Here is a 23,576-nt window from a genome sequence, read left to right as displayed (position 1 = left end):
CAAAAGCGGGGATGGTTGCGCAAATGAAAGAATTGTGGTTTGCAAAGGGTTTCACGATATTTGCTGAAATTTTGCAAAAGATGTGTCATTTGTAACACACATAACGTGGCAAGAGGGATAAAAACACCTATAGTATCTCAACCACCATCAGGGGGGCCTTTTGAGTATCTGATGATGGATTTCATCGAGTTAACCCCTTGTGTGAAACAGAAACACTGCCTGGTGATGGTTGACATGTGGTCCAAATGGGTTGAGGCCTTCCCAACCTCGAAACAAGACTCGGCAGCAGTAGCGAAGGCTCTTTTAACAGAGATTGTTCCGAGATGGGGAATTCCAAGAAAAATCAGCTCGGCCAATGGGACACACTTTGTCAATGAAGCAATAAAGCAGGTGGGTCAGTTTTTGGGAATTGACATGAGAACACACTGCAGTTACCACGCCGCCAGTGGAGGCGCTGTGGAGAGGGAGAATCAAACGATCAAGAACAAATTGGCTAAATGCTGTGAAGAAACTGGGCTCACATGGGTTAAAGCACTTCCAACTGTGTTGATGTACACCAGAATGAGAAATAGAGTCAAAACAAATTTAAGTCCATTTGAAATACTCTTTGGTAGACCACCATTCATGGGAATAGAAAGGGGAAACAAAGGCTGCCATCAACAGATCTGTGTGAGAATGACATGTTGAATTATTGCAAAGATGCAAGGTGAAAGCTGCTCAGGGCAAGGTTGCTGAAACACTCCTGCATAAAATCAGGCCTGGCGATTTTGTTGTGATTCGTGACCTGAGGAGAAAGAGTTGGAAGGTGACAAGTTGGCTGGCACCATTCCAAGTGCTACTAACGACTCACACGCCAGTGAAGGTCGCAGAGAAAGCTACGTGGGTTCATGCCAACCATTGCAGGAAAGTTCCGCGCATATCGCAGGAGAATCAGCAACAGGAAGAGATTGTTCCGAGTGAACGTCAATAAACGCCGAGATCAAGTTTGAACACCAAGTACCACTATCAGTGGAAGAGCAAGGCCAACCACAGAGAATAACACGGCCTGTGTGCAGAGTGAACCCCATCATGTGGTCACAAGCAGTAATCATCGTGAAAAGGTACAAACTGAAAATAATTCAAGTAGTATTAGCAACAGACCCCTGCATTCTAACTGTGTGTTTAAGAGGAGCCAGATACAAGAAGCAGGGAGGAGACTGGAAGAGGCAGGCAGCCCTAGTAGTGGAAACAGCATCCGGCTGGGCACAGTTAATCAGCAAAGCAGATAAGTGCTTCAAAGACTGAACTCCTTCACACATTCTGGTCACACAGCTGCAGTACTGATCTAGCAAACGGAAGAAATGGAGCGTCCGAGACCATGGCACCCATTAAGAGTGCCGGGAATGTGTGGTCTGGGTAAGAGTATGCACATAATGACTTTGCTTGCAGTGACAATTTGTATGATAATACTGCACCTTACCGAGGGCCTGAGTGTGTCATCAACAGAAAACCACACCAACTGGACTGAGACAACTGCGCCAAACGATACCATCCGACGTGTCAAGAGAAGCGCGTTTATGTTCATGGAGCCAACGTGTGGCTTGGAAGGAGAAATCATCACGATTCAGGAAGGAACAAATGTGACTTTCAACTGCAACCCGTTTCAAAAGAACTGTCCGAACTGTGAGGGATGCAGCGAAGATTATGCACCTTTCTATGTCTGCAGAGATCCATGCAAGTGGGGCGACGTGAAAGCGTACTACTACGTCTACAAAGAAATGTTGAAATTTTGCCTGGGGTTTTACAAAAGCACTATGCAGCAAATGTGGGGTGGTCATTGTTCTTAGGGGTGGGTACAACGGTAACAATTAATAAGCTAAATGGGCTAGCATGGACAGTATTAGCAATAGCTAATAGCACAGAAAATGCTTTGACAATGATAAAATGAAACAGTTAAGAGATGTGGTCATTCAAAACAGGTCGGTTCTTGATATGTTAACTGCAGAGAAAGGGGGAGTTTGCAAAATGTTGGGAATGTCTTTTTGTTTCAATATTCCAGATTACAGCGACAACATCACAAATGTAATTGAACACATGAGAAAAGCCGTACATGAGCCAGAACATGTTGAGAGTACATTACTTGGTTTATGACTCTTTGGGGAGGATGGGGGTATTGGCTGATTCAAACGGTGTTACCAATTGCGGTGATAGGACTGTTGATATTGTTATGTTTACCATTTAATACCAAAATATTAAATTGATGTGTTTTTCCTACTTAATCTGTGCACTACTTCTTGTTATACGCGTGTTTCCAGCTCAGTACAGAGACTGGTTAAAGCAGGGATGTCTGTTCAAATGGTAAAAATTACAGTCTATCATGAGGATGATGAACACAAATATGATGATACAAGTAGCGAGAGCTACTGTGAAATGTGTTAAAATGAGGTATGTCTTTTCTTTCTGAGAAAGTTTTGATGTGTAAAGAGGGTTATAAGCAGCGGTCATCCGTGTTACGGGATGACATACAAGGAGAGGGTTTGAAATGAGGGATTTTATTATACTTCTATTCTTTGTATTTTTATAGCCTGCTGACATAACCAAGAGATGTGACATAACCAAAATATTAAATTGATGTGTTTTTCCTACTTAATCTGTGCACTACTTCTTGTTATACTGAGGTGACTGAGGGTCTGATTTTAAGTCAGAAGTGCAGTAACAGTGTTTACTCATTTATCCCGGCTTCAGATAGTCTTTACTTGCTTGCTAATACTTAAGGGACTATCCCCACACACACACAAAAAAAAGCCTAAGCTTTTTACTTTTTCCAAATGTTATTTCACAAATGTTTAAGAGAATGATCATTTATGCGAAAATCAGAGAAGAAGAGTGTAAGTGTGATGATATGACTTAAAATTTGTCTTATTGTTTATTATTGTGATTGAGTAATCTGAATAATAAAAAGCGGGGAATTGTTGTAGAAATTTTGATACTCATTGATCAGTGATAGTCATTGCAAGGGAATGCCTCTGTGTCTGAGATATGCAGAGGGGGAGGATCTGCTTCTGTTAGAGGCCTTGGATAAAAGAGGTATAAAATACAAGTCAGCCCTCCCCTTCTCGTCTCACTCATGGCACAGATTAACTCCTGAGTAATGACAGGGTCCTTCTTGCAAGAATAAATTCTTTTAAAAGACTGTTTGATTCAGAGTGTCTCTTACGCAGTGATAATGGTTGGTTAATAATTTTTTTGCCACAACAGTAATGAGCATCTAAACTACGATACCATTTCATCGCCTCTCGCGCGTAGAAACTCAGTATCAACAAAACATCAGGATAAGTCACGTCAGGTTACATTTTGTTCTTTGAGAAAATGTCAACTTAAGAGCCTTATTTAAAAGATCCGGCAATGATACAGGAAGTGCTTAAGGGTCAGCAGAGCTCTAATTCCTTTGTTATTGTTTACATGCTTAAAGTCTGTAAGTCTATACTTATGGTCTATATTTCTGCCAATATTGCAGTTGTATGATTATAATGCAGCCTGATCTTTAACTGGACTAAAACCTTCTAACATATGTCTGAGACATCTCAGCCTCAAACATTCAAGTGTTCAGCTTATTTACCAAAATTAGAATTGCATACAGGCACCTCAAAAACACTAAGGGCTAATAAAATTGTTTGGGTATTTATTTTTTTCTGGTTTAAGTTACACTGTAAACAGATAAGAGAATGAGCGAAAATCTTTGCTAGGCTGCTTTAAGAAACCAAGGCTGCTTTGAGACCTAGTAACAACGTTTCCTTAAAAACAACCCTGCGTTTCAACCTTATAAAATGCTAAACATAGCACTTGGAGGTAACTTCTTACTAAATAAGAGTTTTTTTGCTATAGTCATATACAACTAACCCCAGCCAAGCTGTGGTTCATAAACTCTTTTGCCTTCTTACCCCAAGAAGGTCTCTGCCATCCTCATCAAGGGGCAGCACCACTTTGGACAGGTCTTGCCGAGACCATTTAGGGAAGGAGGGTTTGTAGTCCGGCATTGAGGTAACACCTGGCCAAACAGACTCATCCGGAGTCCCCAGTGTTCGGAATATTCGGAAGAGCTGGTCTATTTCTGAGTCTCCAGGAAACAATGCCCTTCGAGTAATCTGGTACAAAAGCAAAAAAAAGCCAGGTACAAGCCAGAAAGAAAACCAAACATCACAAACCACAAAAGAGAGGGATGCATTCAACTAACCATTTCAGCAAAGATGCAGCCCAAACTCCAGATGTCAACAGCTGTGGAATAATATTTACATCCCAGCAGAATCTCTGGGGCTCTGTACCACAACGTTACAACCTGTTGAAAAAAAAACAAAAAAAAAAACACACAATATTATAAAAAACAAAAATACAAATTATTAACAGAATAAAGGCTTTTTGTTACAGTGCAATTCAGCAGACCACATTATTCTTATATTCCTACCTTCTTGAAATAACACTTGCAGTATAGTAAAACTGTACATGGAGAGAAGATATATACAGTATTGTGCAAAAGTCTAAGGCACATTAGAGGTTTCACAAATCATTAGTATCATTAAAAGGCATCAGTAAGAAACATACATTTTTAATTTTCAAATGTTCCTTTGGCAAAAAATAAATAAAAAAAACCTAAATCAATATTTGTATGTTTACTACACTTTTTCTGCAGTTAAATGGATAAACTACACTATTTTTAAAAACATCCAACTTTTGCACAGTACTGTACATGGACTAGATGAACCAACAAAACTAGATAAACACCCTTTAAATATTCTATATCATTAGGTTGTCTTCACAAAGCCAGCTTAACTTTGGTCTACCTTTATGCTTTGTTGGCAACTCTACAGATCTAAGATCTTTATTATAGGACAAGAACATCATGACAACTTTGAGGAAGGCATAACACTACTGAATCCAGCATATTCACTGAGATATTAGAGCTGCTGCTATTCCCAGACTACACTGGTGATAAATAATTAATTCATCATTCGGGTCTGCTCTGAATTATCAAAAGTGAAAACAGCACTCCAACTCTACATCTATCTATAACATATTACATTGTTCAAATTTCTAAATTAAATATTTTGAATATAATTTTATCTCTATAAATAAAACTATAGAACCATGGCGAGAATTTTATTTAATTTTTTTAGACCAATGTAGCTAATGTTTTTACTTTGTTAACCTGTAATTGCTCTTCTGGCTGCTCATCATCATCTTAAAGTCTCTAAATCTGCACTATAATATCCGATGTAGTGCTTATGTTAACGTTTATGTTGTTATAATTAGTATTAAAGACATTGTTTATGCTCTGTTACTCTAATTACTGGTCCATTTTGTATTCTGTATAATGTATATATTTTATGAAAATTGGTAAATCAATTTGAAACAGGCAAGGATGACTTGGTTTCATTACTTTGAGTAGTTCACCCAAAAAATTGTATTCTCTCATTTACTCACCCTCATGCCAGGGGCGGACTGGCCATAAGGAGAACCAGGACTTTTCCTGGTGAAAAGGGCCACAAAACAGTGCTGTGATATGCAGAAGTGGACAGGGAAATCCATGCACATACACCCTCGCTCAACCTTTGGACAACTACTAAACCCCACTCCATGCACATACCTCCCTCTCAACAACTTTTGGGTCTGTTTTTATTTCAAATCTAGGGGCGATTTCTTTTCTCAGTCCATCCCTGCCTCATGCCAACTCATATGTGTCTGACTTTCATCTGCAGACCACAAATTATGATTTTTACAAGAATTTCTCAGCTCTTTTGGTCGATACAATGAAAGTAAATGGGTACCAAAATTTTGAAGATCCAAAATTCACACAAGCATAAAAGTAATCCATAAGACTCAAGTTGTTAAATCAATGTCTTTCGAAGTGATATATGTGTGGGTGAAAAACAGATCAATATTTAAGTCAATAGTTACTATAAATTCTCCTTGCTCCTTAGTCAATCTCCACTTTCACATTCTTCTTCGCGTTTGAGATTTACGTTCTTCATGCATATAGCCCCCCCACTGGGCAAGGAGAAGAATTACAACAAAAATGAATTAATTAAATATTGATCTGTTTCTCTCCCACACCTATCCTAACAGTTTTGAATATATGGATTAAAACACCGGAGTCGTATGGATTATTTTTTTGATGCCTTAGTGCTTTTTGGAACATCCCAATTCTGGCACCCATTCACTTGCATTGAGAGGACCTACATATTCTTCTTAAAAAAATCATCATCTGTGGTCTGCAGAAGAAAAAAAAAAATACAAATTTGGGATGGCAAATAACAGAATTTTCATTTTTGGGTGAACTATTCCTTTGATGTATATACATTTGTAATTTTTGACAGTTTAATACAAGGTTCATTGAAATCGTATTTTATTTGTATTTTTGCATTGTGCTGGGAGTATACAGTAGTTTCATAATATAGTCTGAAATAAGTGATTATGTACAACCATTGAATGGCGATATATCTTTGTTCAAATACCAAGAATATTAACTCGCCTCCTTCACCAACAGCCAGGTATAGCATCCCACGTTTTTTTCCTTTGTTAATTAATCCTTATAAAAAGTTGAAGGTATTAGAGCACTTTAACACGTGTCTTTCAATACAAGTCTCCAGTGGTTAAATCCATATCTGCATAAGTGATACCAAAGGTGTGGGTGAGAAATGGATACATAATTAAAAAAGTCCTTTTTCACTATCAATCTATACTTTCATTTTATCATTCTTGTATAGAAGCGACTTTCACGTTCAACCACCTACTGGTTGGGGCTAGTCAATTTAACCACAGGAGTCATATGGATTACTTTTATGACATTATGATTTCTGGTCACCATTCACTTGCATTGTGAGGACCAACAGAGCTGAGATATTCTTCTAAAAATCTTTATTTGTGTGAAGAACAAAGTTATGTACATCTGGGATGGCATAAGGGTAGGTAAATGATGAGAATTTTCATTTTTGGTTGAACTATCCCCCTTTAAGCCCGTCACCACTTCCAGTGCATTAACCAATTTCCATTCATAATTATCCATGAGATGAACTAACTTTACAATTCAATTTCTCTTCAGACTTGCCCTCACACCCACGAGAGAAGTCTGTATCAGGGCCAAGACTTCATTTTTAAGATTGGTAGGAACATTAATACATTTAATAATGGCCATAAAACAAAACCAGAAAAGATTAGGTGCCTTAAAAATATTTTTTATTCTACACTTCACACTTTTCAGTCCTTCTGCAGTGCCCAGGTGCTTCCCTGAAGATCACATTTGAATGACAAATGCTCTTTTGGCGTTTTGTGCTTGTTACCAATTTAGTACGAGTAGTACTTTATTTTTTCATTGACACAAAAGTGCCAACTTTACAGGTCCAATACAGAGTTTGCCCTACTTTTATCTGATGGACATAGTTGTAAAATGTTCATCATGGTGTATCTTTTATCATTAATATTTACAATTTTCCTGATATGTAGTATTTGATTTTTTTCTTGATATAGCCAACATTTTGTGTTGAAATTAACAATATGTGGCATGTGCAAGTGTAATTAAACTGGTGTTCTATTCAATAATTCGCAGAGTTGGGGAATGTATTTGCAGAGCAATCTGGTGATCTTTTTGTGTGCACAGACAACGGAGCTGATGGGTGCGTGAGCAAGAACGCTTAAATGTAATAAATCAAATTAAAATAAAAGTGATTTGAAAGTGTGCGCGCTCTGCCATAGACCACTCTCAGCCAGAATACTCGCATAACATGTAAAAAATATATAATAGTCCTAACTGTAGAGAGCAGCTCAATATGAAGACAAAGCCAAATTCCAGAAATTTTTAGCCAATTTGAAAACCCGGCCAGACACTTTAAAGTCTGAAAAAGAGAAAATTAGTTATCAATGAAAGGATTACAGAGGCACATTTTGCTCATCACAGGGGTAGAGGGGTGCACAGTTGTAATGAGAGGGCACACTTCTGACAAAAAAAAAAAAATTCAGCCCTAAAATAGGGATAAAGGAATATGATTTTTAGCATTCTCAGGTAAACAACCATAGAGATTTGATATAACGCGTGTCTCTGTGAAACATTGCAGAATATACAACCATTCACAGACACAAAAAGTGATAAAACACAAACATGCATGTTATAGCGCCATATTTTGTCTGATCTCCTCCAAATTTTCCATGCTTCAAAATGATCTCGCATAAATTTCATAAAAATAGGAATTTTCCTGTAGGAAATATTGCTTTTGTGCAGTCTAGGCCACAGCCATATGATTAAATTACACTGTTATAGCATCCCAAATAAAGTTCTACTTTTTTTTTTTTTTTTAATAATTAATAGGATCTTGGACAGACACAGCATGCAAAATTACAGGTTGATCAGGAGATTACGTGATGCATTGATGGTGGTGCAGTGCTAGAAAATGGCTTCGCAAACCACTCATCTAGTTTCAGGTCTGTGGAGATAATCCAGACACCTAACTGCACCAGTCCACCATAATGGCGACCTGGGCTACTGCTGCTCATGCCAGTGGAAACTCTCCTATTAAAAAAAAAGATTTAAATATCCACACGCTTTTGGCTGCTGTGGAACAGCAGATTGAGTTGAACGAAATAGTCACCGCAGCTAAGGAGGCAAAATATTAAGTATTAATGCCGCAAATTTCCAACATGAAACGGGAGCTTGAAAAAGTCCAAGCAAGACTTCGTCCAGGCCACCGTGTGGATGACAAGGAACAGATCAGGGTGATGAAGTTGAAAACTGACATTTCCTCAAAGTTAGCGGACATGGAATAAAGCAGCAGGAGATAACATCCAGTTAGTCGGCCTAAAAGAAGGGGAGGCGGCGGATAACTAAATGGCCTTTCTAAAGGCCACTAAAAAATTACAAAAAAAAAAATCAATAAAATTTTTTTTTTTTTTTAAATCGAACAAGCAAACTTACTCTGACAATTCCTCTAATCGTCCGTGAACCATAATATTCAAATTGCTGGACTATACAGAAAGACAGGCCATCCCTGAGGGCCGTTTTCAGTCATCCACGGGAGTGACATGCTGCATTTCTACAGTACTGATATGATCAAAAGAAGGAAGGCATTCACGAAAGTCAGAAAGTGGAAGGATGCACGTGGCTTTTGTACATTTCTTCTCTTTCCTGCGACGCTGAAGGTCATTCATGCTGACCGATTCCTGCAAACCATAGAACCAGAGCCCCAACGTAACATGCGCTGGAATGGATCCCGTCTGATTCACCAGCCAGACTTCTAAGTAAAAATGACATAGGGAGTAGTACGGACTGAAAAAGTTTGTTGTTATCCTTAAAGTGCAGACAGCATTGTGGAGGTGGGATGTCCTACATGCTTTATCATTTTATTTTTGTTATATGATACTTCATTTGGGCATATTGTACCTTCACAACACTGAAAAGGTATGCCGGAAGACTGATGCACATATTATTAAGGTTTACATGCTACAACCTACAATTACCATATTTGGCGAGTTTGGAGAACACGCTACATGCCAGTCACGGCTCTAACAAACTGTGGCAACGTTTGCAGCTTGTATAGTCTCAGTTTATAGTTGGTTTCCATCTTGTCTTTTTTTTTTTGTATCTTGTTCATGGCAGTTCCTAATTTTTCCAAATCGTGCCTTCAATGCTTCTCCAGCTCGAATTTTGTTTATCGTAGTTGAATGGACCAAGCTGTTGTACACCCATGTCTACATTCAATGACCAGTAGTCGGGTTAAATCACGTTAAACTCCTGCTTGCGACAATTTATGCAACAAATGATTACGACCATCAGTTTTTGGATGATACTTGCAGGGAATTTGCAATATGATTCTGGGCGCAGACTTTAATGCCTGCGTCACTCTCTCACTAGACCGATCATCTGTGGACTCCACTACCATTCCATGACAATCCTCCTTTGCACTTAAAATATTTTATTTCTGAACTTAGTCTGGCAGATTAGTTGCACCCTACGAACACCACAGTTAAGGAGTACACATTCTACTCAACGTGTCAAATCATTTTCTAGGATCGATTTGGTTTTAGTCAGTTCTTTGTTGCTTAATTAAGTACAAGTGATATACTGCCCATCCTTATATCGGATCATGCACCAGTTGTTTTTAGCATCACAGTGGGTCCTTGTATTCCTTAAGACAGATGATGGCACTTTAACACCTACTTATTGTATGCTACCATATTGTTGGGCCTCATGTGCTCAGATAGGAGACAAAGGCAGGCCTACACACAGTCATAAAGCCTGACTGAGGACTGTAGGAACACTCAAAGCCTGATAACACCAAAACGGGACCAAAATCAAACAAAGGGAGTCCAAACAGACTACAGGTTCCATCAAGCCTTGCTCACTTAGGCGCTAAATTAATTTAGAAGGATCAAACTCTAAACTCCTACTGGATGAAACGCACAACAGAACGAGTCTCTCAACCATGATGTCAATGAGAGTATAGAATCCCAGAGATTCCTCCTAAGCTTGCTTCCAGTGACAGTATTCACAGCGTCTAGTTGCAGCCCTGCTGCTCCCAGGTGTAGCTTCGCTGCCCAAGGAAGTAACGTACGTACCTGAACTTTGGCCATACAATCTCCATCTCGCTGGACGAGCTGAGATTCTCGGTGTTCCACTGAGCATGCTAACAGATACGAAGGATACTGCTGAGCAATCAGTGTCTCACCCTTTTTTCTGCAAAAGTGAAAAAAGAAAATTTCTCTTCCTTCTTCAACAGTCGACTTTGCCGATTTCTCCACCAACCCACCAAGAACCAGCCGCCGAAATGCCTGCCGACTGAGCGAGGAAACAGCCTCTCATCATCACCCCAGGTTTGAAGAACGGAGTACAAGAATAACACACATTCTACTTGTGTACTCGCGTGACTCAAGAAAGAGGTTTACCTTCTGGTCAGAGACAGATTATTATAGTGTTATTCTTGTGTATAAAGGTTATTGCTTGTACAGTTTACAGGATGCGGAGTCTGCTCATTACTGCTAATAATAGGTATTATTGGCTCAAGGTATTACTGTAACTTACTGTTACCACGAATGATGCAGTGTTGTCGTCCAACCACGTTGGGCTGTTTGTGAATATCTGCCATCGTGGGTGAGACTGGCACACGGAGTTTATCCATTAAAAGAACCAACTGCTGGGCTGACGGAATAAGAGCCATTCACTGCGTCTGAGTGATAAAACTAACGATTGCCGACTCTCACAATCGCTAAACTGGCTTTGGTGCCGTCACCCTATTCTCTCTCTCTCTCTCATACTAACCGCTCACACAAACGACCACTCACAAACATACCTGCATGCACATTTGGCAAACAGATAACTTGGCGATAGAGCCTAGCTTTGTCCCAAAGTTATCTTACCAGTGGAGACACGTGTTAAATGGCAGACGCCATTAACCAGTCTCTCCGCCCACAATCGCGGACAACATTCTCTGGCTGGAAACCTTGTGTGAAACACTCTCCACGAGATCCACGGCCACCATTTTGTGCACTCCTCACCTTACACCCATCTCTAAACTTCTCTCATGTATTATAGGCGTATCAGTTACCATATCTAAATCATGTTACTGTTTAGTTTGTAGGTGGAAGTCGAAAGTTTATCGACTGAATTATATTGATCATAAATAGATTTTACTGCATCAATAAATTGTTATACTTAAGTGTTCTGGCATTGTTCTGCATGTACTTGTGCCAAGGGCTGGCAGGGGATGTCAGTGCTCAGATTCAAGCCTTCATTGTTCCCCTTTTGAATGTCAATGTTCTCCAGATGTCGACATTCCGAAGTGAACAATCCTATATTGAGACTGCTATTCTGTCAGGTTATTAGTTTCTGATTCCAGGGTGGTGCTCCAGCAATATTAATTCTTATTAATATTGTATTTTGATAATTGATAGTTATTTGATTAGAATCAACATTACTTCATTAATTCAACTCAACAATCATCAATGTTCTATTGATTTTAATAATTACACTATGTAACACAATTTTTGTTCATTGGAAGTAAGTGTTATTTCCTAATTGGGAGTAGTGGTGGTGTAGTGGTCTAAAGCACATAACTGGTAAACTGGTAATCAGAAGGTAGCTGGTTCGATCCCAACAGCCACCACCATTGTGTCCTTGAGCAAGGCACTTAACTCCAGATTGCTCCGGGGGGATTGTCCCTGTAATAAGTGCACTGTAAGTCGCTTTGGATACAAGCGGTCAGCCAAATGCATAAATGTAATTGCTTATGCCTCAAAAGTATAGAAAATGGCTATTATTCCCCAAAAACTTTGCTTTGCTTTTGTGACCAGGACAGTGATATTTTGCAATGTACCAAATTCCAATGAGAAAACGGGCAAATGTGTGTCTTTTCTTTCACATAAACAACAACATTTGAATCCAAATTAACATGTATTATATTAAAGTAATACAAAAATGACTACAATAGATTTAGGAGTAGATTTTAGAGATTTACGATTATACTGTAAATGGGATAAATGAGTAAACTTGGTAAAACTGCCTTTGAGACCCATCAGGAATGCCACCATTTTGAAGTCTCCCATGACCTCCCAGCCGTACTCTTCATTCTTCAAGGCATCCACCAAGGTCTTGATGCTGTTGTAATCCTCTTTGAGGTGCACAGAGTGAGCCAGGGGAAGAGTCGGATACTTGTTACCATTATGGAGCAGCACGGCTTTGAGGTTCCTGGATGAGCTGTCAATGAAGAAGCACCACTCATTCTGGTTACATTCTGGTTGATTGCCTCAGACTGGTCACATTGAGGCTGAAGCAGAGCCCATCATGGCGGGCAAAGAAGCTGGAAAGGTTGGTGACACTTCCTCTGATCTGCGACTTTCACACTTTCATCCAACAAGTTCCAATGCTTGATCAGAGACGTCAAAAGCTCGACATTGGACTTGGGAAGACCAAGATCTCTAATCAAGTCATTTAAGTATTCTTGGTTGGGGAAGTATGGGTTTCTCTCCTCAGCTCCACCTCTGAAATTGTCATCTGGATCTACAACGACTTCCTCGCTCTGACTACCGTAATTTCCGGACTATTGAGTGCACCTGAATATAAGCCGCACCCACTGATTTTTAAATAAAATATTATTTTGAACATAAATAAGCCGCACCTGTCTATAAGCCGCAGGTGCCTACCGGTACATTGAAACAAATAAACTTTACTCAGGCTTTAACGAAACACGGTGTGGCAGCGGGCGTGGTCAAGCGCCCGTCCGAGAGAAAAGCGGTAAAGCGCTTACACCTGAGCTAAATTATATCTAACACCGGTGTCTAATTTCAGTAAGCATGGGGAGAGCGGCATAAAAGGCAGCAGCCACAGAGCTGAGAGAGTGACACACGTCAGTCTAGTGTTGGCGCATAGAAGAATTGAGAAACTTTATAAAATTGATTGTAAACATTGCTGTGGCCATTAAAAGCCTTACCTGGAACGTCAAGTGCCCTGCTGAAAACTGTCACACTGGTGCCCGTGTGACAGTTTTCCCAAGAAGGCCACGTGAAGCAGGGCACTTGAAATTAGACACCGGTGTGAGACATAATTTAGCGCAGGTGTAAGCGCCCTTACAGCTTTTCTCTCCCGGACGGGCGCTTGACCACGCCCCCGCTGCCACACACGGCTTGTAATAAAACATTTGCAGTAAACAGTAGCCTACCAAGTCACTGGTCACTATCTTCCTCGTCCTGTGCACTGAAACCACTGAAGTCATCTCCTTCGGTGTCGGAGTATAGCCTCAGATTTAGTTGGGTGAGATTTAGAGTCAATTCCTCACGCTGCTGTTTCTAACGTCTTATCATCGACTCATTAAGACCAAGCTCCCGTGCAGCAGCCAGATCAATCGCCTTCAACTTGAAAGCAGCATCATATGCGTTTCTCCATGTCTTTGCCATGGTGAGGGTGACAAAATGACTACCGTAATCAGACTGATGGGAAGTTTGAGCGCGCTCGATTTAATATAAACAGTAAACAAAAAAAGTTGTTTTGACCTTAACCCGTTCGGCAATTTCATTGGTCTAATGAAAGCTTCACGCCGCCAAAAAACTGAGCACGTCACAGAATGTTTTTTTTTTTATTTTGTATAAAATTTGAAAGCGGGAAAAATCTATATATTAGCCGCGTCATTGTATAAGCCGCGAGGTTCAAGGCGTGGGAAAAAAGTTGCGGTTTATAGTCCGGAAATTACGGTAGTCACTTTCTTCTAAAGATTTACATTTATGCATTTGGCAGACACTTTTATCCAAAGCGACTTACAGTGCACTTATTACAGGGACAATCCCCCCGGAGCAACCTGGAGTTAAGTGCCTTGCTCAAGGGCCCAACAGTGGCATCCAGGTGGTGCTGGGGCTTGAACCCCCGACCTTCTGGTCAGTAACCCTGAGCCTCAACCACTGAGCCACCACTGCCCCTCAATGATGGGTATGGGGAGTGGGTATGGGGAGCTCATGGCAGTGTGGCACCGGGGCAATGGATGAAGGAAGGCCCGGATACGTGATAGCAGGTACATTCTTGCCAGTCCGACGTTGGGTCCACCATGCAGAATTAGCAGTTGCTCGAGTGGTCAGTGGATTCCACGAACTTCATGGCTCTCTTTTCCCCTCTGTACCATCCTACAAAAATACATTTATTTCACTCATGACTAATGTATAAGAGATACATTTTCACAACATTTTTCATATACAATATATTTTTTCAATAACTTTGAAAATTGTAAAACTTTTAAAATTAAAAACATTTACAATAAAAAAAAAATAAATAATTTTATAAAATTCAGAGCAACAATTGTCCATCTTACCTTCCAGAGTTTTTTTTGCAGTGCTCGCAGGTGAAACGAGGTGCCCAGGGTTTGTCTTGATCCCTGACAGGCATACCAAAATATGCCTTGTAGGCCTCACACATCTTAGCAGATGCTTCCATGGTGTACTTTTTCACTCTTGTCTTGATAAATTGGCCGCAGACATAGCAAAATGCATCTGCCGAATGCTAGCAGCCTCTTGATACAATCTCAGACAAATGCAGATATGTATCCACCTGGGCAGCTGGAACTAAACTGAACTGGTGGGCTTAAGGCCCCTGTATTTATACTACTATTTATATTACTGGAAAGTTCTAGAAGTTACTCCAAGTTTACTCTGCACTGGATCTATCTGGAATGTTCTGGAAAATAGGTACATTTCAAAATATCACTGTCCTGGTCAGTCTGTGGGGAATAATAGCCATTTTCTCAACTTTTGAGGCATAAGCAATTAGGAAATGAACACTTACTACCCAAAAAAAAAAAATTATTACACTTATCTATGATAATTATTAATCATTGCTAATAACCAAACCCACTGCTGAACAAAACCCCAACAATATTTTTAGACCAATTTAGATGACAACTCTGCATATTCCTAGAGATTAATTCCTGGTCTTGCCACAACCCTTAAGTTTTATGGGAGGTTAACAAATGTTTTCTGTAGGTTTACTCTTTCTTATTCCACAAGACCTAATGCTTTTCCAAACTAGAAAGCAAGATACACAGTTTAGAGCAGTAACAGTCAAAAAGCAATTTAGAGGAAAAATGTTTTGTAATTTATTCTGAATATGAAGTTTACATACACTTTGGTTTAAGTCATTAAAACAAATTTTTTTTTATCACTCCACAGATTTAATATTAGCAAACTATAGCTTTGGCAAGTTGTTTAGGACATCTACTTTGTGCATGACAAGCAATTTTTCCAAACAATGTTTACAGATTGTTTAACTTGTAATCGACTATCACAATTCCAGTGGGCCAATTAGTTTCTGGTAGGTGTACTAAATTGAAGGTCTACCTTCAAATTCAGTGCCTCTTTGCATGACATCATGTGGAAATCAGCCAAAAAAATGTGAACCTCCACAAGTCTGGTTCATCCTTAAAAGACTGAAGGTACCACGTTCATCTGTACAAACAATAGTATGCAAGTATAAACACCATGGGACCATGCAGCCATCATATCTCTCTGAAAGGAGACGCATTGTCTCCTAGAGATGAATGTAGTTTGGTGCGAAAAGTGCAAATCAATCCCAGAACAAAAGCAAAGGATTGAAGATGCAGGTAGACAAGTATCTATATCCACAGTAAAACGAGTCTTATATCGAAATAACCTGAAAGGCTGCTTCGCAAGGAAGAATCAAATGCTCTAAAACCACCATAAAAATAGCCAGACTACAGTTTGCAAGTGCACATGGTGACACAAATATCATACTTTTTGGATAAATGCCCTCTGGTCTAATGAAACAAAAATAGGCCATAATGACGATGGTTTTGTTTGGAGGAAAAAGGGTGAGGCTTGCAAGCCAAAGAACACAATCCCAACCATGAAGCATGGTGGAGGCAGCAACTTATTGTTGGGGTGCTTTGCTGCAGGAGGGACTGGTGCACTTCAAAAAATAGATGGCATCATGAGGAGGAAAATTATGTGGATATATTGAAACAACATCAAGACATCAGCCAGGAAGTTAAAGCTTGGTCGCAAATGGGTCTTCCAAATGGACAATAATCCCAAGCAAGGAAAACAAAGTCAAGGTATTGGAGTGGCAATCACAAAGCCCTGACCTAAATTCGATAGAACATTTGTGGGCAGAACTGAAAAAGCGTGTGTGAGCAAGGAGGCCTGCAAACCTGACTCAGTTACACACCAGTTCTGCCTGGAGAAATGGGCCAAAATTCCAGCAACTTATTGTGAGAAGCTTGTGGAAGGCTACCCAAAATGTTTGACTCAAGTTAAACAATTTAAAGGCAATGCTACCAAAGTGTATGTAAACATCCGACCCACTGGGAATATGATTAAAGAAAAGCTGAAATAAGTCACTCTCTCTACTATTATTCTGACATTTCACATTCTTAAAATATAGTGATATTTTACCGACCTAAGAAAGGGAATGTTTTCTATGTTTGAATGTCAGGAATTGTGAAAAACTGAGTTTAAATGTATTTGGCTAAGGTGTATGTAAACTTCTGGCTTCAGCAGTATATTAATGACAATTGAAAAACAATGGCAAGCGCTCAGAGGAAATGCAGATGCGTTAAGGCGACGCTCTGAAATTGTATTTTACATATACATTTACCCGGATGGTATTTACATGGACCATGGGATCCAGACCCTGTCATGGTCAGCCCAATCTCCAGACCTGAACACCTTTGAAAAACTCTGGAATGTGATCGAGGAAGACGGATGGTCAAAAGCCATCAAACAAAGCTGTGCTGCTTGAATTTTTGTGCCAGGAGTGGCATAGTCACTCAACAGCAATGTGAAATACTGGTAGATTGCATGCCAAGACGCACGAAAGATGCGTTTGAAAGTCAGGGTTATTCCACCAAATATTGAACACTGCATCTTTTTGTTATTTTGACTAATTGTTATTATCTGCAAATAAATGCTTTAAATTACATTTTATTTGGAAAACATTTTGTCAGTACTTTATAGAATAAAACAAAAATATTAAATTTCACTCAAACACATAACCATAAATGGTAAATTCAAAGAAACTGATAATTTTGCAGTGGTCTCTGAAGAGTCAATGTTGAATTAAATTCCAGATGCAGTAATGTGCAACCAAAACACCAATAACCAGGGAATTTCTTTCTTTATTAAATCTGATATATTGCATGGACCTTTTTACTTTAAAAGGCTGAAATGCAAGGGGACTCTTATTTTGAAATGAATGAGTTTCACTGCTTCCAGCTGCTCATTCAAACAGATCAGGGATATATAATGTGGACCCCTAGAATAATCTCCAACATATTACAATATAAACAATTAAAAGTAAACATTGTCATATTTCATCAACACTATCAACAACAGATGATAGTGGTGGTGGCGTAGTGCCTAAAGCACAGGGCTGTTAATCAGAAGGTCGTTGGTTTGAACCCCACGGCCGCCACCATTGTGTCCTTGAGCAAGGTACTTAAATCCAGGTTGTTCCGGGGGGATTGTCCCTGTAATAATTGCACTGTAAATCGCTTTGGATAAAAGCGTCTGCCAAATGCATAAATGAAATGAGTGATCGCTTGTCAAGAATTTTCGATATGTCTTAAATTAAATGCAAACTGCTCTAGAACAGCTGGAAACACTCACAAGCCCCCGCACACTTGAAGAAATGACAAAAGTGCCACGTTTTTGTTTGCAGAATACAGCGCATGCATTTGATTGTATTCTTTTGAAGTTTAATAATCACATTAGGTGTGTTACGTGACGCCATGTGAGATTCAGACGTGTGAATGGCATGCTCTGCACACTTTGGTAGTTTTAACACTATTAATGTCATAAACGGGTGAGATTTTCTCCACTGTTCCATAACTGTTCTAGAGTACAATGACAAAGAATTCAAAATCATTCAAATTCAAAGAGTCAATTTAGTCTGAGAAATTAGGGAAATTCAGCAAGAAATGTTGAACACGTCAGCAATGCTGATAAAGGTCATCGAGAATCTTGCTGTAATACGTCGATCGATCACTACCATGGAGACGAAATTCACCGAGATGGTTACAAGAAAGGCGGATGTTGAGAAATGGATTGATTATCTGGAGTCATCAGAAAGGGAATTATCTGCTAATCCGCTAGCAACCAAGGTGGACTGAGCATGTCTGGTAGAAGCTGGAGGACTTGGAGAAACATAGCCAGCGGAAAAATGTCCAAATTATTGGAATTCCTGAGGCAGAAGAGGGTCAGAATATGGCAAAATTCCTGGACGGGCTCTTTCAGGGTCTGCTCGACATAACAGGCAATAAGCTGGAAATCGAGCGAGCTCACAGGGTTCCGGCTTGGCAATCTGCTGAGGGAGACAGGCCCCCAATCAATTCTGCCCAAATTTCTGAAATCATCCTATAAAGATCTTGTTACGCGAGGAGATCTTGTTCCCACATTTTGCGAATTTGACAAGAGAGAAACGTGATCGATTCAAGGAATTCAAGAAACTCTTACATCAACGGAAGTTTGCTATTGCACTGATGTTCCTGGCCAAATTGAGAATAGATGCCAAGTATGTTTTACGACCATTCACATGTCCCCAGCAAGTGGCTGAACCCAAAATTATGCATTAATAAGTCCCCTTTCTGTCCAGTTTTGGGGAATGGACTTTGGCATCCCTTAAAAGGTTATGGGAAAAAGATCTGAATTTGGTGCAGGAGAATGGGGAAGAATTTAAGAACATCAAGACTATATCTAGAGATGCTGGGATCAGTCTTATCCAATTTAAGATTTTACATCGCTTTTACTGGACTCCCTCTAGATTGTTTAGCCTTGGTCTGAAGGATACACCTACCTGCTGGCGATGTCAGTTGGTGGAGGGGGACACCCCCATGCATTCTCGTTCTGTGCCAAGATTCAAGAATTTTGGCTGAGTCCAGGATTTCACCCGTGAGGTTCTGAACACTCAAATCTCAAAATATGTGTTTTGGGTGATGGGGCGGTCCTGAATATAGGTGATAAATATATATAAATATCTGGGTCCTAAACAGCATGATGATTGGCAGATAGGTAATCCTCAGGGGATGGAAGTCAACTGTATAAAGGGTTATAAATTGATTCTGAATGTATAATTCCATTTGTTAAATCTATTCTTGTCTTCTGGTGGAATAAATACATTTTAATAGCCAAAAACAAACACATTAGGTCATATCCCTGTCTTTCTGACCCAAATTTAAGACCCTTTTAAATGAAAGACATATGGCCTTACATTTTGAGAATTGAGAAATGAAGACTTTAATTTTACCAGTGGCAGAATAGCGCCCTCAACTGACAAATATTAAGAATCATAGCCACAATGATCCACTTCAAATACAACATCTAAGAATGAGCAAAGTTATTAACAGGTGAAAAGCGTAAAAGGAAGTGTTCACCCCAAGGCCATTCAAGATGTATGGGTTTCTTCATCAAAACAGAATTTAAGATTTCATTTCAGGCCTCCTCCTCTAAACAATGCAAGTGAATGTACACCATTTTTTTGATGATCCAAAATGCATATTTAGGGTGCATCAAAATAAACCACACAAGTCCAATCAACAAATAAAGTTCTTCTGAACCAAAACGATTGATTATTTTAAGAAACAAAACAATACTTATATTGTTTTTAACTACAAATATTTGCTTCCGTACATCTCTGATGCACACTCATGAGAGGGATAACGTAAGCTCATTGGTAAATACATGCATCACGTGGAGGCAGGAAGCGTGTCATTGTTTACATGAGAAATTTGTACAGACCAAGCGCAATTCACAAACCAAAACAGTTCAGAGAATTTCAAACACGATGGAGGATTTTGATTTTAGAAGGAAATAGATTTTTTCGCCCAACCCTACCAATTTGAGCCCGAATACAACAATGAGGAACTGAGGGAGATGGAGGAGGGTGCAGCAGGGGCACAACCATAAGTCTCGGGGAGGCAGAGATCCATGGAGACATGCTGGTGCGCATGTCATGTCTTTGCCATGACACTCAAAATTGAGTTCAGGTGCATCCTGTTTCCACTGATCATCCTTGAGTTGTTTCTACAACTTGATCGGAGTCCACCTGTGGTAAATTCAGTTGATTGGACTTGATTTAGAAAGGCACACACCTGTCCATATAAGGTCCCACAGTTAACAGTGGAAGTTAAAAATGGAGTACATTCACTTGAGTGACAAGAGTAAATTCAGCAAACTATAATTTTTGAGTTTACTATTCCTTTAATGTTCGTTTAAAGACTGCAGCGGTCACAAACACCGGTGAGATATTTCAGGACTCTTCTTTCATTCAAATCTTTAAGGGAGTAGGAACTATTTTTTACAAACTCTTTCCATGATTTTTTTTTTTTTATTAAAATCACTTACAGCACCTTTAATTTACCAACAGAATTACCCAAAAATAGACAATATTATGTATATTTAATACATAGGCCAAGCCATTTTTTCCTAAAATGATTTACTACATCATGATATCATTATCATGATATAAAATCACTCATAACGTGATATAAGGTTTTGGTCAGATCGCCCACCTGTAGTTAAAATTTAATTGACTCGTCCCTCCTTTTCTTTAAAAAAAGCAAAAATCAAGGTTACAATGAGGTACTTACAATGGAAGTGAATGTGGCCAATTTGTTGAGGTTTAAAAGGCAGAAATGTGAAGCTTATTCTATAAATGCACTGTTATTCTGTTAAATCTCGTGTTTTATTTGAGCTGTAAAGTTGTTTAAAGGAATGTTCCGTATTCAATACAAGTTCAGCTCAAATCGACAGCATTTGTAGCTTAATGTTGATTACCACAAAACATTTCAACTCATCCCTCCTTTTCTAAAAAAACTAAAACAAATAAACTAAAAACAAATCACGGTTGCAGTGGAGGAACTTACAATGGAAATGATTGGAGACAATGAAAATGAATGTGGCCAATTTTTGGAGAGTTTAAAAAAGGCAGAAATGTGAAGCTTATAATTTTCTATAAGCACTTGCAATAGTTCTGTTAAAATTCAAATATTATTTGTTTTAGTAGTTTACATTTTATTTTTACAGTCATTTTAGGGTTTGTTGACATTACATTGTAATGGTAACGAAGTTGTAAAATCAGCTATAACTTTATTCAGAAAAATTTTGTAAGTATTTTTAGAACTCTTAATAATTTTTAAAAATAATGTTTATACGCATGTGAGTCTTGTGGCTATACAGCCGTGTGCAAAAGTAATGGCAGTGACATAACTTATGTTTCGCAACGTTTTCTACTTCAGTTGCAGTGGTGTTGATTCACATTGTTTCTAGATAATCGTACTGAGTGATCAGATGCACTTTAAATAATTGCAAAAGGCTTCATTGGACAAAAAAATTTAATTTATCAGAAAAACCCAAATTTCACTGTTTTTTTGGCAAATGGCACAATATGACCAGCTAACATCATTTCACTAATCATATCAGCAGCTCCTGAGAAAGTGTGAATGAGTACTAGTTAGGTGAAATCACATTAATTCTGATTGGATTACAAGAGCAGACTGATTGTTATAAAAGGAGGGAAGAAGTGCTTCCAATCATTGTGTTCTTGTTTGCAATGGTTACCTCTAAAGAAAGACGTGCAGCCATCATTGCTTTGCATCAAAATGGCCTCGCATGCAAGGAAATTGCTGCAAAGAATATTGCACCTAAAAGAACCATTTACCAGATCAAGAACTTCAAGGAGAGTGGTTCAACTGCAGTGAAGAAGGCTTCAGGGCGTACCAGAGTGTCCTGAGGGGTCAGCTATGGAATCATGTGTGGGGTTACTTTTCATCCAAGGGAGTGGGATCTCTCACAATTCTGCCCAAGAACACTCATGAATAAAGAATGGTATCAAAACGTCCAGCAAGAGCAACTTCTCCCAATGATCCAGGAGCAATTTGGTGATGAGCCGTGCATTTTACAGCATGATGGAGCACAATGTCACAAGGCAAGAGTGATAATGAAGTGGCTTGGAGATCATTACATTGAAATTTTGGATCTGTGGCCAGGCAACACCCCGGATCTTAATCCCATAGAGAACCTGTGGTCAATCATCAAAAGGCGAGGGGACAAGCAGAAGCCCACAAATTTTGATAAACTCCAAGCACTACTAAGGCAAGAATGGATCGCAATTAGTCAGGATTGGGCCCAGAAGCTGATATCCAGCATGCCAGAGCGAATTGCAGAGGTTATGAAGAACAAGGACCGACAATGTAAATATTGACTCTTTGCCTAGATTTAATGTTTTTGCCAATAAATCCTTTAAAACTCATGAAATGCTTATTGTTTTCCAGTATACCATAGAAACATGTGAAAAAATAATCTACAAATACTGAAGCAGCACACTTTGCAAAACACAAAATTTATGTCAGCGCCAATACTTTTGGCCACGGCTGTACTTTTGAAAAAGTGTGTATTTTAACATTCAAAAATTGGCCCCCATTCACTTCTATATTAAGTGCCTCACTATAACCCAGATTTTTGCTTTTTGTTAAAGAGAGGGAAAGTCTAAATTAATTTTTGTGGTAAACAATATAATGCCACATATGCTGTCGATTTAGCCAAGCCTGCATTGAACCAGGAATATTCCTTCCATAGATGCAAGATGGCGGCGAGTATGACTGCTGCGCTGCAAGCTCCGATCCAATGTTACATTTATTTAGTTTGTTTTGTCTACAATCCTTGTATTTTGTCTGCCTTAAGGTCTAGGATAGACAAACACTTTTGGACATTGATTCTTCAATAGCACACTAAAAACCAGACTTTAAATTCCTCAATGCCAACACGCTGTTTTAATGTGAAAGAAGAGCCGGTGTTTTTGTCAGACTAAGACATTGTGTAAATCGTCCCCTCAACCCAGCCTTCAACTGGCACGTTCAGTCTCTGGACAACAAGCTCTGCTAGCTGAGAGCATGGATATCTTTCCAAAGAGAGAGGAGGGACTGCTGCATTATCATATTAACAGAAACTTAGATGTCTGCTGAGGTCTCAGCCATCGAACCTGTGGAAAACCACTCAGGTAAAAGGAGTGGTTAAATCCTGGTGTGATCAGAGGAGCGTACATTCCATCAAGTCTTTCTGATCTCCTGATC

The 23,576-nt window shown here is 39.3% G+C and overlaps 1 protein-coding gene across 2 annotated transcripts in view; it reads right to left on the bottom strand.

Moving 5' to 3' along the window:
• The window catches only part of cdk2 (cyclin-dependent kinase 2), a 95,284-nt gene that overhangs the window by 41,680 nt on the left and 30,028 nt on the right, over nucleotides 1-23,576 (bottom strand). The window contains exons 5-6 of one of the 2 annotated variants that reach the window (XM_052111700.1): nucleotides 4,214-4,315; nucleotides 3,921-4,124 (exon numbers count right to left, since the gene is read on the bottom strand). The exons of the other annotated variant lie outside the window; for it this stretch is intronic. Coding sequence (XP_051967660.1) covers nucleotides 3,921-4,124; nucleotides 4,214-4,315 — 306 coding nt within the window. The remainder of the gene's footprint in view (nucleotides 1-3,920; nucleotides 4,125-4,213; nucleotides 4,316-23,576) is intronic. 2 annotated transcript variants of the gene reach the window in all.

Source organism: Xyrauchen texanus, chromosome 39 (assembly GCF_025860055.1).
Source record: "Xyrauchen texanus isolate HMW12.3.18 chromosome 39, RBS_HiC_50CHRs, whole genome shotgun sequence".
NCBI classification, from domain to species: domain Eukaryota; kingdom Metazoa; phylum Chordata; class Actinopteri; order Cypriniformes; family Catostomidae; genus Xyrauchen; species Xyrauchen texanus.
Note: the sequence above shows the minus strand (reverse complement) of the source record. Positions and strands in the feature narration are given on the sequence as shown.